Below are 14,321 nucleotides of genomic sequence, written 5' to 3' on the forward strand. Positions count from 1 at the left end.
GGAGTTTTTTCCGTGACGGGCGGCGCTGTTGGTCGGGACGCTGTGCGCATGCTGCGGCCTGTTCATGGAAGTGTGGCGTTCACGTGCATCGTTGGGTTCGCGATTGTACGCTCAACTAGCCGGTCTTGCCAATGCGTTGTAGGTGTCTTGCTCGGGATCTGACATCATAACGTGGATGCACGACGGGCGACGCAGGAGCCGGGGCATTTGTAATGACCACACTTTCCTTAAGGGGGGGGGGGGGGGGGAGTATCGGCAAGGGGCCTTGGACTGACCGAACCGACGATGCTCTCTGGCGGGTCAACGCTGCGCGGCGCGGCACGACCAACACGCGACCACGGCCGATTGGCGCGGCGTGCAGGCGCAAGGGCTCAATCATGTCATCACCAGCTACGACAAGCTAGCGACGTCGAGCCACACTCTCTACCTGTACATGCTGCCCGAGGAGCGGAGAGTGGCTGGCTTGCTCAAGGTCGGCCACAAGCGGCTGTTCATCATGGACGGTATCCGTGGGACCGTGGAGATGGAGCCACTTTGTGCGCTCGATTTTTATGTCCACGAGTCGATGCAGCGACGTGGTATCGGTCTCGCGCTGTTCGAGACCATGCTCAGCGACTGCAGAGCAGTGCCGGCGCGGATGGGTTACGACCGCCCGTCTGACAAGTTCTTGTCGTTCCTGGCCAAGCATTACGGCCTGCGCTCGTACACGCCGCAGAGCAACAACTTTGTGGTCTTCCACGACTACTTTGACCCACCACGGACAGTAGCTGTGGCTAGTGCTGCCAACGCAGGCCCCTCCACCGGCTTGTACTCGGGTGAGCACGCCCCGTCGTCGCTCACGAGCTCCCACAGCACCGTGCTCCCAACAGCTTCGTACCAGCTGTACGGCGGCTCGGTGCCGCCTCCGTCGACCACCCCGTCGGCGTCAGCGTACACGCCGCCGGCGTCGCCGCCGACGCCGCCACGGGCATCGACGGCCTGTGACGACCAAGAGTACGGGTACGCCGGTCATGCCTCGACGCCGACCGCGACAACGCCATACACGGGCGAATATCACACTCCGTCGGCGTCAGCGGCCGACGGTCTGCACACACCTGCTGACGTATACTACACGCCATCGGCACGCACCCCGCGCCTGCGCCGTCATCGTCAGCCCGCGCCGCCTCGTATCGCTCGCAGATGATGTCATCGGCCGGCGTCGCCGCTGCGCTCTCGCCAGCGCTACCGGTGCAGTCATCAGCCCGCCGCCGCAACTCGCGCTACCGCCGCCGCTGAGGTCGGCAAGCGCGCGAGTCGACGTCGAATGCATTAGACGTTGTCGAATGAATCCTTTCCACCGCCCCCAGTCGCGGCAGCTTCGGCGAGACACACCCAGCGTCGCTCATCGGCGTCTTTCGCAGGCTGAGCACGCTGGTCGCGCCCCTGCGCGAGCCTACGCCGCGTCGTGGTGGCGTGCTTGGTCCCGCATTCCCGCTCGCCCCCAGGACAGCCGGGCGCGCGCGGGGACGCGAGTGCAACGGTAGCAGCGGACGCGGCGGTCTCGACTGCAGCCAAGCTGAACTTGCGACCGCTCGAGACGCCGGCGGCGACGCCGAACGAGACGCCGGCGGCGACGCCGACCGCTGGGGCCAACTCCATCGCGCCGAGACAACTGCTGAGAGCGAGTCTCCTGCAAAGACAGCCTTCAACTTCCGGACGTCCTCGCTCTCGATCTGCATCCAGCCATAACCACCACTGTCCATCATGTCCGTCATGTCCGTCATGTCCGTCATGTCCGCCTAAGTTGGCTCAGCCGCCGAGCTCCTGCCTCACCTGAGCCGAGCGGAAGAGGAAGGAGGTAGAGCTGGTGTTCGCTCAACAGATCAACCGAGTCTGTGAGCGAGAGTGAGCGAGAGAGTGAGTGAGCGAGAGAGTGAGTGAGCGAGAGAGTGAGTGAGCGAGAGAGTGAGTGAGCGAGAGAGTGAGTGAGTCGAGTCTGGTTCTTGGGTCTGTCTTGGCATTCTCGGTCCGCCTGCAGTTGGCTGGCCATTGAGCAATGGGGGGGGGGGCACACTCGATGCGTGGTCCTCTCCATCTCCGCAGACATCGTCCCCAACACCAAAAGGCTCGACAGCTGGATGGACTGGATATGTGTGCGCGTGGTGGTGATGGACGTGGTTGAGGCAATTAGATGGCGCCGTCAGATGCCGATGCAGACGTATCCTCGAGGGGAATTGCCTTCTCGGCAAGGACTGGATGACGCCACTGTGGGGACATTCTTCCGGAGGGCGAAGGAGGAGAGGCAGGGGAGAACGGGAGAAGGGGGTGAGACACTCCTCTGCAGCAACGAGACGTACCCACAGACAGACACTCTTCCTCAACGGGATATCCTCAGAGTCCGACATGGACATGCCATGGCGCGAGTCAGACGACGGCTTGGCCGACATGGAGACCGTGCCGGTGGTGAGCTCGGTCAATGTGGCGGAGACCATGTCGGGGAAGGCCGTACGGGAGCTGGGCACAGCCATGCGGAGGAAGCGCAAGGCTTGGGGAGATGCCGATGGTGCCCGCCCGTCAAAGAGCAAGATCCCTGTCCGGCCAGTGCTCGCTGATGACTTGGCAAGCGACGATGACGACGCCGACAATGATGACGATGGTGACGGCCAAGATGATGGTGGTGGCGGCGGGCAACTCGCCCTTGATCCGGCCGTTTTGGCACTGCAAGCGCTGGACGGATGGTTGGCAGAGGGAGGCGCGGACGATTGTGATGCGTGCGCGATGCCGGTGCAGGTGATGGTCACCGGCCGGCGCCGGGTGGCGCTCACGGTCTCAGCGGCGCATCTGGATCTCCAGCTCGCGCGGACTCTGCGGAGAGCGGGGCGGGTGGTCCGTGGCCTCAGCATCCGCGGTTGCGAGCACGTCTCGGACTCGGCCATCCACCGGACTATCCCAGAGTTGCCGAACCTGGTCGAGCTCTCGATGTCGGGCGCGTCGCGCGTTGGCTTCTCGTCGATGCGGCACTTTGCACGCAGGGCGCGGTCTCTTCGCATTGTCGACGTGACGCGCACAAGGCTGGAGGCACAAGGCGTAACGGTCTATCTAAAGCGTGTGTATGCGCCCGCGAGCGTCTCGGTCATTGCCTCGCCGTCGCAAGAGTCGTCCAGCTGATTGGAAGGCCAAGGAGCAACGGTTTATGTGGAGACGCGACCGCGCTGGCGGAGCCTCAGTCGTCGTCAGACGTCGAGGTGTAGTACGAGCTCGATGTGGTGGTGATGGAGATGTCGTCATCGTCATCGTCGTCGTCGTCGTCGGTGGCGGCGGTGTGGCCGTCGGCGCTCGGATCGAGGGCCGCCGAGCTCACGCCTTCAGAGGTCGAGCCGCCATCGCGGGTGTCCGTCACAGGCCCGCACGAGGTGGCGTCGTCAGAGCGCTTGTTTGCCGACGAGGTGCGCGGCTTGGACGACCCGTCGTCGTCGGCGTCAGCGTCGTGCGTGTCGTCGATAGTGATAAAGTCGTCGGCGGGCCCGCCGGTGCCGGAGACGGCCATGGAAGCCATGCCGGCGCCGAGGTACTCGCCATCGGTGGCGGTGTCTGTGACGGTGGCGAGCGAGAGGGCAAGGTGAGTGGGATGGTTCGGGTCAAAGGCGTCGTCGTCGCCGGTCGCGCCCTTGCCATACAGCCTGTTGGTGTCAAACGGCGAGAGGTAGAGCGGAAAGTTTCCGCGGGCAATGACCTTGCCCGCAGCGTCGAGGCGGACGACCGAGTCGGTGGCCTCGTCGATGGTAAAGCCCGCCGGAAAGTGGACGTCTGTCGAGTGAGCAAAGTAGTCGTCGGGCACGCCAGTGTTGGCCTCGATAAACTCAAAGAAGCGGCGGGCGTACTGGTCGGGCGGGACGGCGGAGATGGTGTCCTTGTCAAAGCGGAGCGACTTGTAGCGGTTCTCGAGCTTTTTCTTGGCGTTGTACTTTTGCAGAAAGTCGATGATGCCCAAAAAGTAGACCTCGTTGAGCGGCTCGTTCTCTGTTCCGGTCGAGGCAAAGCCGCCCTGGTCAGCAGCAAAGAGCGAGACCTTGATGGACGAGGCGACGAGGTGGGTGGTCGGCTCGCCGGCCTGGGCCAGCGGCGTCAGTGCCACGGGCCGCTTGACAAGCGCCTGCTTAGCCTGCCTCCGGTACTTTTTGCGAAGGTTGGCGTTGACAATGTCGTCGCGCGAGGCGAGCTCGGGCGCGATTGGCTTGACCACCGAGAGATTGGTGGCGCGGAGAAACTGCGAGTTGGAGATGTTGAGGTCGTGGACGCCGACCAGCAGCGAATAGTCCATCACGCCGATTGAGGTCAGGTACTCGACGTCGCGGCGGACCTGATCCAGGAATGCCGCCCGCTTATGCGGGCCGAGGAGGAGCGAGGCCTTGCGCGAGAGAAAGTCGAGGTCCTTGAGCGTCGACGACTCCTTGTCAACCTTGGCGGCGCCGACGGTCCGGCCCCATGTTGAGCCCTTGAGGTCGTACTTGCGGTGGATGTCGAGGTCGGGCGGGAAGACGTTTTCCATAATGACAAAGTACGTCTTTTTGCCCTTGTGCGGCTTGACCCGGTGGAGACCGTAGAACTTGGAGAGCAGCGTGTTGGGGTTCTCCTTGAGGTACAGATAGTACTCGTACAGAATTGACCGAAGGAGCTTGGCTTCCGTGAGCGTGATGGTCTTGATAACAAACCGGAGGTCGTTGGAAAAGTACAGGTATGCACCCGACTTGCCCGGCGACGACAGCTCGGTGAGGACGTAGTCGTCGGTGAGCGACATGAGGTACACATCCTCGTCAAGAAAGAGCGACCGGATGGCGCGAAAGGTGACCGGAGCGTAGTCCTGGAACTTAAAGTCCGAGTGCTTGTGCGCCGGCGTCCGCTCGGTCCCGTCGTGAAGAAAGTTCCACCGATGGACGAGCTTGGACGACGCCGCCGTCGGCTCTTCCACCACACCGCCGTTGCGGACAACCACCGTAGCAGCTCGCGAGACAACCGTGCGGATGCCGAGAATCATGATGTACACCAGCTCGTGCGACGAGCCGTCGACTCGGGTCCCAACGTTGAGCTTGGGCTCGGACGCCGACTCGCCACGCCCGCGCCGCGCCATGCTCACGCTTGTCGACGTGGTGCACATCGACGACGTAGTCGCCTCGGACCGCCCATCTGACTCTTCGCCGGCGTCCGAGGTGGAGACCGAGTCAGCCGATGAGCTGCACGAGGTGTTTGACGAGCCAGATCCGGACGAGTTGACACCAGCGCTAGCACCTGCGCCGCCACCAGCAACAGCGCCAGCGCCTGTGCCCGAGCCCGAGCCCAACGTTGCGTGATTCGATGGCGTCGCATCGGAAGCATGCGCAGCAACAGGGGGAGTTGCGGGCGGAAACTCGTCGTCAAAGACCCCGATGGAGTGGGAGAACCGCGGGTGGGCGTGCGGCGAGGGCTGGTCGCCAGTATGTCTGCGGACATACGAGGTCTGCAGCGGAAGACCGAGCTGGTCATGGCCTACACTGCCCCCTGCAGCAGGAGGAGCAGCAGGAGCAGCAGCAACAGCGCCGCCAGAACCACCACCAGCAGCAGGAGCAGGAGCAGGAGCAGCAGGAGCTGGCGGGGTGCTATCTGCCACGCCAGGACCTGCAGTGCCAGCAGCCGGCGTGCCTGCAGCCTGGCCCTGGCTCCTGCCACGGACTCGCTTGTCGCCGCTGTCAGGCCCGTTCTCGGCACTTGCCATGGAGGTAAGGGAGGGGAGGGGGGTGGGGTAGGGTGGGGGGAAGGGGAGGAGGTTAGTGGGTGCAGTGGTGGCGCTGGAAGTGGCGCTGGTGGTGGCGGTGTGCGGTGGACGGTCGGCAGGTCAGTGCTGCTGGGAGTCTGGCGAGTTCGGAAGGCTCGCCAGTGAACCAACGCTCACCTTGATTGGTATTGGTTCGGTCACACGGTCACACAGCCACAGCCACAGTCAGCGACACACCTCACGCCCTTCTCCCGACCACAGCAGACACACCAAGCTCTTCTCTCAACCCTTCACAGACAAGCATGGCCTCCCTTCCTGAGATTGCCTGCGATCCTTCCGCCCCCTTCTTTGGCTCCATGGGAGCTGCTGCCGCCATTTCGCTCGGCTGTACGTGTGTAGAGGGGGAGCGTTGGTGAGGGGGGGTCCACTAGGCGTGTGACTTGCGTTGCCCTGACGAAGGCCGGGCGGCTTATGGTAGCAGATTTTTTGAAGCCAGTCCAGGGTGCGGGGGTGGGGGGAAATAGAGGAGGAGGAAGAGGAGGAGGAGCAAGAGAGGGTGGGAGGATAGAGAGGGTGGGGGTGGAAAGGTGGGAGAGGGTGAGGGGGGGGTTACTCACGGGCTGTGTGGTGTGGTGGGTGTAGGCCTCGGCGCTGCCTACGGCACCGCCAAGTCGTCGATCGGGATCTCGGCTGTTGGTGTGCTCAAGCCCGAGCTGATCATGCGGTCGATCATTCCGGTGGTCATGGCCGGTATTGTCGGTATTTACGGCCTCATTGTCTCGATCATCATCTCGACCTCGATGAAGCCGGCGACGTACCCGGACGCGTCGGGCTACATTGACCTTGGCGCCGGCCTCGCTGTCGGCCTTGCCGGCCTCGCCTCGGGCATGTGCATCGGCATCGTCGGTGACTCGGGCGTCCGCGCTTTTGCCCAGCAGCCGCGCGTCTACGTCACCCTCATCCTCATCCTCATTTTCGCTGAGGCGCTCGGCCTTTACGGCCTCATTGTCGCCATTGTCATGGGCGGCCAGAAGCCGCAGACTGGCTCGTTCAAGTGCGTCACCTCAAACTGATAAAGCCACACAAGCCTAGCCTCAGCCTTGCTCTGGCTACCGGAACGCGTCCTTGGCCGCGCGGAGTAGCGCGAGGATGGCTGCGCGGCGCTGGCCGCGCGACGCACCATGGCCTTGCGCGCGAGCCACACCCGCAAGCTGTGCTACCCTCGGCGACGACTGGCGGGCAGCCCAGGCGATGACGCTCTGCGCCACAGCTTCGTCGTCGGTGCGGAGAAAGACATTGTGCTCGCGCTCGGCGCCAATACTGGTCGGCACAGCCGGGTGGCCGACGGCGCGGGCGGCCTGAGCCGCGGCGAGCGATGTGACCACCGCCTCTGACGACGGCAGAATGCTCAACCCAAATCGCAGATTGGAGACCGTGTACTCGTGGCCGGGAAAGACGAGGGCGTCGCGCGGCAGGCTCGCCAACGCGTCGAGCGAGGTCAGCATCACCGCGGCCGAGCCCTCGAAGAAGTGACCGACGCCACCAGCAAACAGCACATCACCGGTAAAGACGGCACTGGGTGCACTGTCACCTGCCGTCGGTACGATGTGGTAGGCCACGTGGCCGGTAGTGTGGCACGGGACCGAGATGACGTCGACGGTAAAGCCGGGAGTGAGGGCAATGCGCTGGCCGGGCACGGCGCGATGGGTGCGGCCGACGGCTGGCTCGCCGGCGTAGACCGGAGGAGCGGCGGGGGCAAGCGCAGCGACAACGTCTGCGTTGCCGCCGGCATGGTCCCAGTGATGGTGGGTGGTAAGGATGCCGGCGCAGGCAAGGCCGAGTTCGTCAAGGATGCGGGCGGCGTAGCGGCCGTGGGCGGGGTCGACAAGAACGCCCGCCCCGCAGCCACGTCGACGACCACGTAGCAGTAGTTGTCGTTAAGAACAGGCACAATCTCGACTCGCACACCCTTGCCCAGCACCACCGCAGCCCGCTCTGCACACGGTGCCCGTGGTGCCTCGGTCGCCAGCTCAGGATGGGTGTAGCGGAAGAGCCACAGGCCGAGCGGGTTCGAGGTGTACAGCCAGTAGCCGATGGGGAAGAGAATGGCCATCGGGCCCTTGATCACACACAGCACCGCAGTGCTCGCTGCCACCATCATCGCCGCTATCCATCCCCACCACATGACGCACGAGGGGTACCGGCGACAAGTGGCCCAGGGCGACGGCGGAGACTACCCACCGACAGACACAGCTCTTCAATGACATGCTAGACAGCGGTTGGGGAAAGGCGAGCTGCGAGCCGTCGATCGAGCCACCAGGAGTAACGGGGACCGAGTCTGGCGGCACCACCATGACAGCACCGCCCGAGCCGTCGACAACAACGACGTCATCGGTGGCGAGCCGCGCCATGGCATCGGGAATGCACACAACTGGAAGCCCCATCTCGCGAGCGACGATGGCGGTGTGCGAAAGGAGGCCACCGACCTCGACCACCACGCCGGCTAGCCGCGAAAAGAGCGGCGTCCATCCCGCTGTCGTCCGTGCAGTGACCAAGATGGCACCGTGCGGCAGAGCTTGTGCCGCGTCCAGGTCGCGGGCGACAAAGGCCCGGCCGGACGCGCGCCCGCCGGCAAGCCCGCGCCCAGAGATAAGGCCCGCGCCGCCGGCATGCGGCCCGTCTGCCGCGCTTGCGCCACCGGCGCTGCTCTGGCCGAGCATGTCGGTATTGGGCATGAGCCACGACGGTCGCGGAACTCGCTGGAACATCTTTGCGCTCGTCACATGCGCCTGCGCGTTGCCGACAAGGGCGTCCCAGACCGGCGGCGGCGCAGAGTCGTGGACGCTCACCATCTTAGCCAGGAGCGAGGCAGGAAGCTCAAAGACATCGTCAGCAGTTTCCAGGAGCCCGGCATTGACCCAGAGCGCGCCGAGCGCGCGCGCAGCCTTGAACACCGCATACCCGACCTCGGACGTCGCAACGTGGATCTCTTCCTTGAGCCGGACGTAGACAGCAAGCGCGCTCGCGAGTGAGTTGTCGCCAAAAACGGGCGTCGGCTCCGGCTTTGGTGCCGCCGCCGGCGGCTCGTCGGTCAACATCGACGCCAGCGCGTCGAGTGCACGCTGAGGATGGTCTCCCCAGTGAGTGTCCGAACCCAGGTCCTGGTCGTCGTCGCTCATCCATGCAAAGCGAGCGAGGATGTCGCTTAGTGGCTTGGCTGACGCCGGATGAGTGAGCAGTGCCGACGGCGAGGCGACCAACGCCTCAAGCTCGGCCGGTGCCACCGCGGCCGCGAGGTCTGCACCCAGCGAGCGGAGCGCGGCCAACGCGCCGCCGGTCACTGATGGAATGGCTGCCAGGTATGCCTGGGCGGGGGCATCACCAAGCTCCTCACGCAACTGTGCGAGTACATGCCCGGCAAGGAGGCCTGATGCCCACGACCACGAGCCGACGGTAATGTAGAGCGGAAGGAGCCGTGCCACTACGGCGCAGGTGTGGGCAAGGCCGGCGGCAACCAGCTCGTCAGTGGCGAGGCCGCGAGCCCACGGCAGGTCGCCATCGGCCGCCGAAGCGGCGTCGAGCCAGGCCTGGATCTCTACATGGGTCTGATCACGGACGGTGTCCAAAACGCCGGCGTTCTCGAGCTGAGCATAGAGCCCGTGGCGGGCGTAGACCTGCCCAAACGAATGATCTTCGGCGCCAGGCTGGGCGACAGTTTGTAGAGGTCACGAGGTGCAGCCCAGCCGAGAAGCTGCGAGCCCCAGGTGAGGAGGAGCCGCGAGTGGGCGTCGCCCTGGAGGCTTTGAGTGAGCAAGCCGAGATAGTCGAAGAGAAACGGATACCAATTGCCGCCAGTCACTGCCGTCGCCGACGAGAGGGTGGTAATCGGCCGAGTCTGCAGAACCACCAGCGCGCCGCTCGACTGTAGCGCCCACTCGATGTCCTGCGGTCGGCCGTAGTGTTTGGCGACGTTGAGGCCAAGCTGGACCAGCTCGCAAACCTGCGCCTCGGTCAGCGGAGGGCCCTGACCAGACACATTGCGGACCTCGGTCCCGCCGGCAGCGACGGCAAAAACGCCGTCGACTTGAGCGCCTAGCTCAGACTCGACAACCTTGCCAAGGAGCCAGTCGAAGACAAACGAGGCTGGAGTGACCGAGGCCGAGACCAGCGACTCGCCAAGACCCCACACAGCTTCGATCCGGGCCCGCGGCGCAGCGGCGTTCATCGGATCGACGGTGAAGAGCACGCCGGCTGCCGCAGCAGGGACCATGGTCATGACAACCACAGCCATCGACGTGGCGTCCGCGGCCGCGACCTTGGCCTCGCGGGTCCTGTGGTAGGCAAAGGCGCGCGGGTGCCAGGCCGATGCCCATGCCTTCTTGATGGCAACAAGCACGCCGTCGACGGTCTTGACATTGAGATAGGTCTCGTAGATGCCGGCGTGCGACGCCGACGCGCCATCCTCGCCCACGCCCGACGACCGGACCGCCACGCCCGACGCCAGCAGGCTGTCACCGCCAGCGCCGGCAATCCACTCGCCCACCGCGGCTGCAACGGCAGGATCCAGAGGATGCGCCACAATCGCGGCCTGAAGCGCCTCCAGCGCCTCCTTCGACGACGCCAGCCGCGCGCCGAGCTTGGCTTTGGCAGCAGCGCGGAGTTTCGCCAGCTCTGGCGAGGCCATGTGGGCCTGATAGGCCGAGGCGGTGACAACGCACCCGAGTGGGACCGGCACACCAACAGCGCTCAGCTCGACGCATCGTAGACCCTTGCCGCCCAGCTCGTCGACGCTCATACCGGCTGCCTCGTTGAGATCGACAACCGCCGCGGCACGATCGGGCTCTCCGACAAGAACCAACTCAAACGAGCCGCCAGCCGGGAACTCTGCCTGAACTACCGATCCGCGCCACACAGTGCGGCCACACGTATCGGTGAAGATATGGCCAGAGCACGCTGTCTCCGAGTCGGCAATCGTCGCAACCACACGCCCATCGCCAGCACCAGCCTCCTCGCCGACCACCACATACTCAGCTTGTCCATACGCATAGTGCCTCCCTGCTGTCGACGAGACCAGGTCAATCACATAAGGCGACGGTGTGAAACCTGGCACAACAAGCGTCCCCTCCCACCGCTGTCCCGCTTGCAGGATGGTCTGAGAAGGTTTCGATGCCGACATGCTAGAGAGATGGGGGGAAGGGGCAGGGGGCAGGGGCAGGGGAAGGGTAGGGAGGGCAGAGAATTGGGCTTCTTTTGTGGCGACAGTTTTTGTTCCAAAAGTGCGAGGGAGAGGAGAGGGGGGGCTGCAACATGCTGCACACTGCAGGATTGACGGGGGGGGGGGGGGGGGGATGGAGGATGGGGAGGCTGGCTGCAAACACTTGTTGCCACCCTGTTTGCGGGAGGAACATGGGCTACACGCACTATTGGAGCTTTGCGTCGGATGAAGGGTTCTCGGATGAGGCTTGGGCGGCCATTGTGGAGGCTGTGGGGAGAGTCTTGGAGAATTCACCGGTTGCGCTCTCCAACGAGACTCGGGTTGATGATGATGCGATCGTGATCAATGGTGCCGAACCAGACGACTTTGAGACGCTTGTCATCCGTCATGATGTGTCAAACACGCATGCCTTTGGCCCCATGCCGCACGCCGGCTTTGTCAAGACCCAATGGCGCCCGTACGACGTCGTGGTGTGCGCCACGCTCCTCATCCTCCGCACCCTGAGTCCAGACGTCATCACCATCTACAGCGATGGCGAATGGGACGGGGAGTGGATCGGTGCCCGCGCCTTGGCGTCGAACGTCCTCCCGGACCTAGCCGCCTCCTTTAGCGAGCAATCGAAGCTCACGCCGTTCCCCGAGTAGCAGCCGGGCGGCTTGTAGCCGATCAGGCATCCGATCAGACTTGACCGATCGCAGCCAGAAGCCGCCGCCCGCTCACGCCTATCAAGCGCCACGTGCTGCAGTAGTTTGTAAAGAACCGGAATGGTGGCAGTAGCTGCTGCGCCATCGCGCATCATGCCCTCTCCCTTCCCCTCCGCCGCGTCTGGCTCCACCACCACGTGACGCGCACGCGGTGACACCTCGACAACCACAGGCCCGAACGGAAGCAGACAACACGGCTCGCTCGGCTCCAGGCCTGGCAGTTTGGCAAATGAAGCATGTGTCGACATGGGGGAAGCGTGAAGAGGCTGTGGCGGGGCTGGTGTGGCTGAGTCTGGCGCTCGGCCTTGCGGCGGTAGCCGGGACATCCGTGTGGGCGGCGGCGGTCTCGGCCGTCCTCCTCGGCCACGTGGCGGTGTCTGTGGGCGAGACTGTAGTCCATCGCAACGTGTATCATGGCCATTGGGCATGGATCAAGGCCAAGCGGCCACCGGCGCTCGCCGGGGCCATCGCTTTTCTGCAGCCAGTGGTGGACGGCGTCCACGGCTGGCTCCGCGCCGGCTACGTCCACCACTGGGTTGTCCACCACGACCACGCACGGCGCGCGCCTGCCGAGGTGGCGACGACCGGCATGCCGCCGGCCGATCTTGCGGCTGAAGCCGACAATGTGCACGGCGCCGGCCACGCGGCGGCGCTGTACTACTCGAGCTACGGCATGGAGTGCTTCTCGTTTGGCATTGCCGCTCATACGTCGACACTGCTGGCAACGCCGATGCCGCTGGTCGGCGCCGTGCTGGGTGGATGGTACGCGTGGGCCGGAACATCAGCAGCCGGAGTGGCGGCGCTGATGACGCTGTTCTGGCTGCCTGCATGCTGGTACGCCGCATCATCGTGCGGATATCACAAGTACCTGCACTTGCGGCCCAAGCTGCGGGCGGCGGCGACGCCGTGGTGGCTTCGCTGGCTTGTTCTCTCTCGCGAGGGCGCCCGCCTTGCCGCCGACCACCACGCCCATCACTTTGGAGCCAATGCCGATGCCTATTACAACATTGTCCCGCTCGGCCGCTGGTTCACGTGGTGGCTCGCCTAACACAAGAACGGTGTACAACCCAAATGAACACAATTAGCTAGATGTTATGAGCTCGACAGAGCGGAACTCGACGCTGATGGCCTCGACAGCGGCATCGTCGACGGCATCAATGTACGTCACGTCGAGCGACTTGAGCGAGGGCAGGGCGTGGAGGAGGGCTGTGATGCCTGCAGGCGTGACGTTCCACAGGAAGCGAAGCGAGAGGTGCTCGAGCGCAGGGCAGTGCTTGGCGACAGAAACCAGGGAGGCATCGGTAAGCAGATGACAGCCTCCGAGGAAGAGCGACTTGAGCTTCGGCGTGTGGACGAGGACCTTGGCCAGGGCCGCATCGGTGGTGTTCCACACACCGCCGATGTTGAGCGTCTCCACGTTCTTGAGGAACGGGGCTGCCGAGATGAGTCCGTCCGCCGTCAGCCGCCGGCACGAGAGGAACGACACGTCCTTGGCCAGCTCGAGCTTCGGCCCCAGCACCTGCAGCGACTCGTCCACCACCAAGGCCTTGGCCAGCATCAGCTCCACAGACTGCCACAGCCCGGGGAACTGCGCATAGTCGTACCACTTGTGGCACGTCTGTGCAACCTTGGACAGCGACTCGGTGTCCAGAAACTTGAAGATGTATCGCCAGCACTTTTCGTCCAGCATCTGCGCGTTCTCCACCCCCACGGTTGCGGCTGTGAGTCGCGCCGCCCGCACCCACCCGCGGGTTTTCCCGCAAGCGCCAAAAAAAATATCCGCGCCATCTCGCGCCATCGTTCCCGCCACGTCGCGCCACCGCCACCCGCGCTCCCCGGCCGCGGTCAACCGCCCATGCACCCCCTCCCGCCCTCCATCCCGCCTCTCCTACCCACTACCGACAGAGTCTAGGCCGGCAATGACCAGCGCCATCTCCTAAGAACGCGGAGCAAGCCTTCGCAAGAAACCCAAAAACCGGGGAAGCTTGCCTCCCACCACCATAACTAATCGTTCGATACCTTGACATTCGCGAACTTTGGTCACGACGCGTCCGACACCCACAGCCAGCCAGCAGCGGTGGAGCCCCCCTCTCCCCCCCCCCTGCCCCCCCCTCCCAAGGACACAAGCCGGGCTATAGCCACTCTAAAAAATCGCAACAAGGCCTACTAGCCTCTAAACCCAACGTACGTTTGCCGGCGAGGTCATGCCGTCTGAAGCCCCAGGCGCAGCTCGCCCCATTACCGAGTTTGTCCCTTGGGCTGAGGGTAGGTGGTGAAAGAGGAGGAGGACGGGCAAGCAAGCGGTCGGAGAAGTGGCGTTCCCACTCACCGAAAACTACCACACCAACCGTTGCATCGGGCAAACAAGGAAGAAAACCAAAGAGAGTCACTCGCCCAAAAAATAATCATTGCCACCCTCGAAAACAATTGAGTCGTTCATCGTTTGTGGGTGGCACTATGGTTGGCTGACTGGCTTGCATTCGCTCATTCGCCTCGTCCACCCGCACGTCTCGCACATTTTTGCGCGCTTCTCCCGACCGTTGCGGTTGTAACCAACAAAACAACCCGCGCGCGCTGTGCCCCCCCCTCCCCCCCCTCTATCCCTCCCCTTGCACGCAACAGCAAGTGGGCTCGCGAGACAGTAGCTACCCTCTACTCTACCCCCCCCCCCCCC

The 14,321-nt window shown here is 64.2% G+C and overlaps 9 protein-coding genes across 9 annotated transcripts in view; 5 read left to right on the plus strand and 4 right to left on the minus strand.

Moving 5' to 3' along the window:
* Positions 1-1,266, plus strand: part of AMSG_04228 (uncharacterized protein) — a 1,510-nt gene extending 244 nt beyond the window's left edge. The window contains exon 2 of the mRNA XM_013903556.1: positions 362-1,266. Within this exon, the coding sequence (XP_013759010.1) occupies positions 362-1,183 (822 nt within the window). The 3' untranslated portion in view covers positions 1,184-1,266. The remainder of the gene's footprint in view (positions 1-361) is intronic.
* Positions 1,267-2,314: 1,048 nt separating this feature from the next.
* AMSG_04229 (uncharacterized protein) lies at positions 2,315-3,515 on the plus strand. Its single transcript, XM_013903557.1, has one exon. The coding sequence runs from the start codon at positions 2,383-2,385 to the stop codon at positions 3,145-3,147; it is 765 nt and encodes a 254-aa protein (XP_013759011.1). The 5' UTR covers positions 2,315-2,382; the 3' UTR covers positions 3,148-3,515.
* Positions 3,203-5,499, minus strand: AMSG_04230 (serine/threonine protein kinase; the record flags this gene model as incomplete). Its single annotated transcript, XM_013903558.1, has 2 exons — positions 3,203-5,295; positions 5,469-5,499. 2 exons carry the CDS (start codon positions 5,497-5,499, stop codon positions 3,203-3,205), a joined length of 2,124 nt encoding a protein of 707 aa, XP_013759012.1.
* A 464-nt stretch (positions 5,500-5,963) lies between these two features.
* On the plus strand, positions 5,964-6,822 carry AMSG_04231 (V-type proton ATPase proteolipid subunit). Its single transcript, XM_013903559.1, has 2 exons — positions 5,964-6,115; positions 6,371-6,822. The coding sequence occupies exons 1-2, from the start codon at positions 6,031-6,033 to the stop codon at positions 6,799-6,801; spliced, it is 516 nt and encodes a 171-aa protein (XP_013759013.1). The 5' UTR covers positions 5,964-6,030; the 3' UTR covers positions 6,802-6,822.
* Positions 6,823-6,837: 15 nt separating this feature from the next.
* On the minus strand, positions 6,838-7,841 carry AMSG_11798 (uncharacterized protein; the record flags this gene model as incomplete). The annotated part of the gene is made up of 2 exons (XM_013903662.1): positions 6,838-7,452; positions 7,638-7,841. The coding sequence occupies 2 exons, from the start codon at positions 7,839-7,841 to the stop codon at positions 6,838-6,840; spliced, it is 819 nt and encodes a 272-aa protein (XP_013759116.1).
* A 44-nt stretch (positions 7,842-7,885) lies between these two features.
* Positions 7,886-10,904, minus strand: AMSG_11799 (uncharacterized protein; the record flags this gene model as incomplete). Its single annotated transcript, XM_013903663.1, has 3 exons — positions 7,886-7,894; positions 8,056-9,419; positions 9,458-10,904. 3 exons carry the CDS (start codon positions 10,902-10,904, stop codon positions 7,886-7,888), a joined length of 2,820 nt encoding a protein of 939 aa, XP_013759117.1.
* A 167-nt stretch (positions 10,905-11,071) lies between these two features.
* AMSG_04233 (uncharacterized protein) lies at positions 11,072-11,587 on the plus strand (the record flags this gene model as incomplete). The annotated part of the gene is made up of 1 exon (XM_013903560.1): positions 11,072-11,587. The coding sequence occupies exon 1, from the start codon at positions 11,084-11,086 to the stop codon at positions 11,585-11,587; it is 504 nt and encodes a 167-aa protein (XP_013759014.1). The 5' UTR covers positions 11,072-11,083.
* A 289-nt stretch (positions 11,588-11,876) lies between these two features.
* On the plus strand, positions 11,877-12,695 carry AMSG_04234 (uncharacterized protein; the record flags this gene model as incomplete). The annotated part of the gene is made up of 1 exon (XM_013903561.1): positions 11,877-12,695. The coding sequence occupies one exon, from the start codon at positions 11,877-11,879 to the stop codon at positions 12,693-12,695; it is 819 nt and encodes a 272-aa protein (XP_013759015.1).
* A 28-nt stretch (positions 12,696-12,723) lies between these two features.
* Positions 12,724-13,958, minus strand: AMSG_04235 (uncharacterized protein). The gene is made up of 2 exons (XM_013903562.1): positions 13,836-13,958; positions 12,724-13,337 (listed from the first exon to the last, which is right to left on the minus strand). Exons 1-2 carry the CDS (start codon positions 13,884-13,886, stop codon positions 12,729-12,731), a joined length of 660 nt encoding a protein of 219 aa, XP_013759016.1. The 5' UTR covers positions 13,887-13,958; the 3' UTR covers positions 12,724-12,728.
* Positions 13,959-14,321: the final 363 nt, after the last annotated feature.

Source organism: Thecamonas trahens (assembly GCF_000142905.1).
Source record: "Thecamonas trahens ATCC 50062 unplaced genomic scaffold supercont1.17, whole genome shotgun sequence".
Classification (NCBI taxonomy): Eukaryota; order Apusomonadida; family Apusomonadidae; genus Thecamonas; species Thecamonas trahens.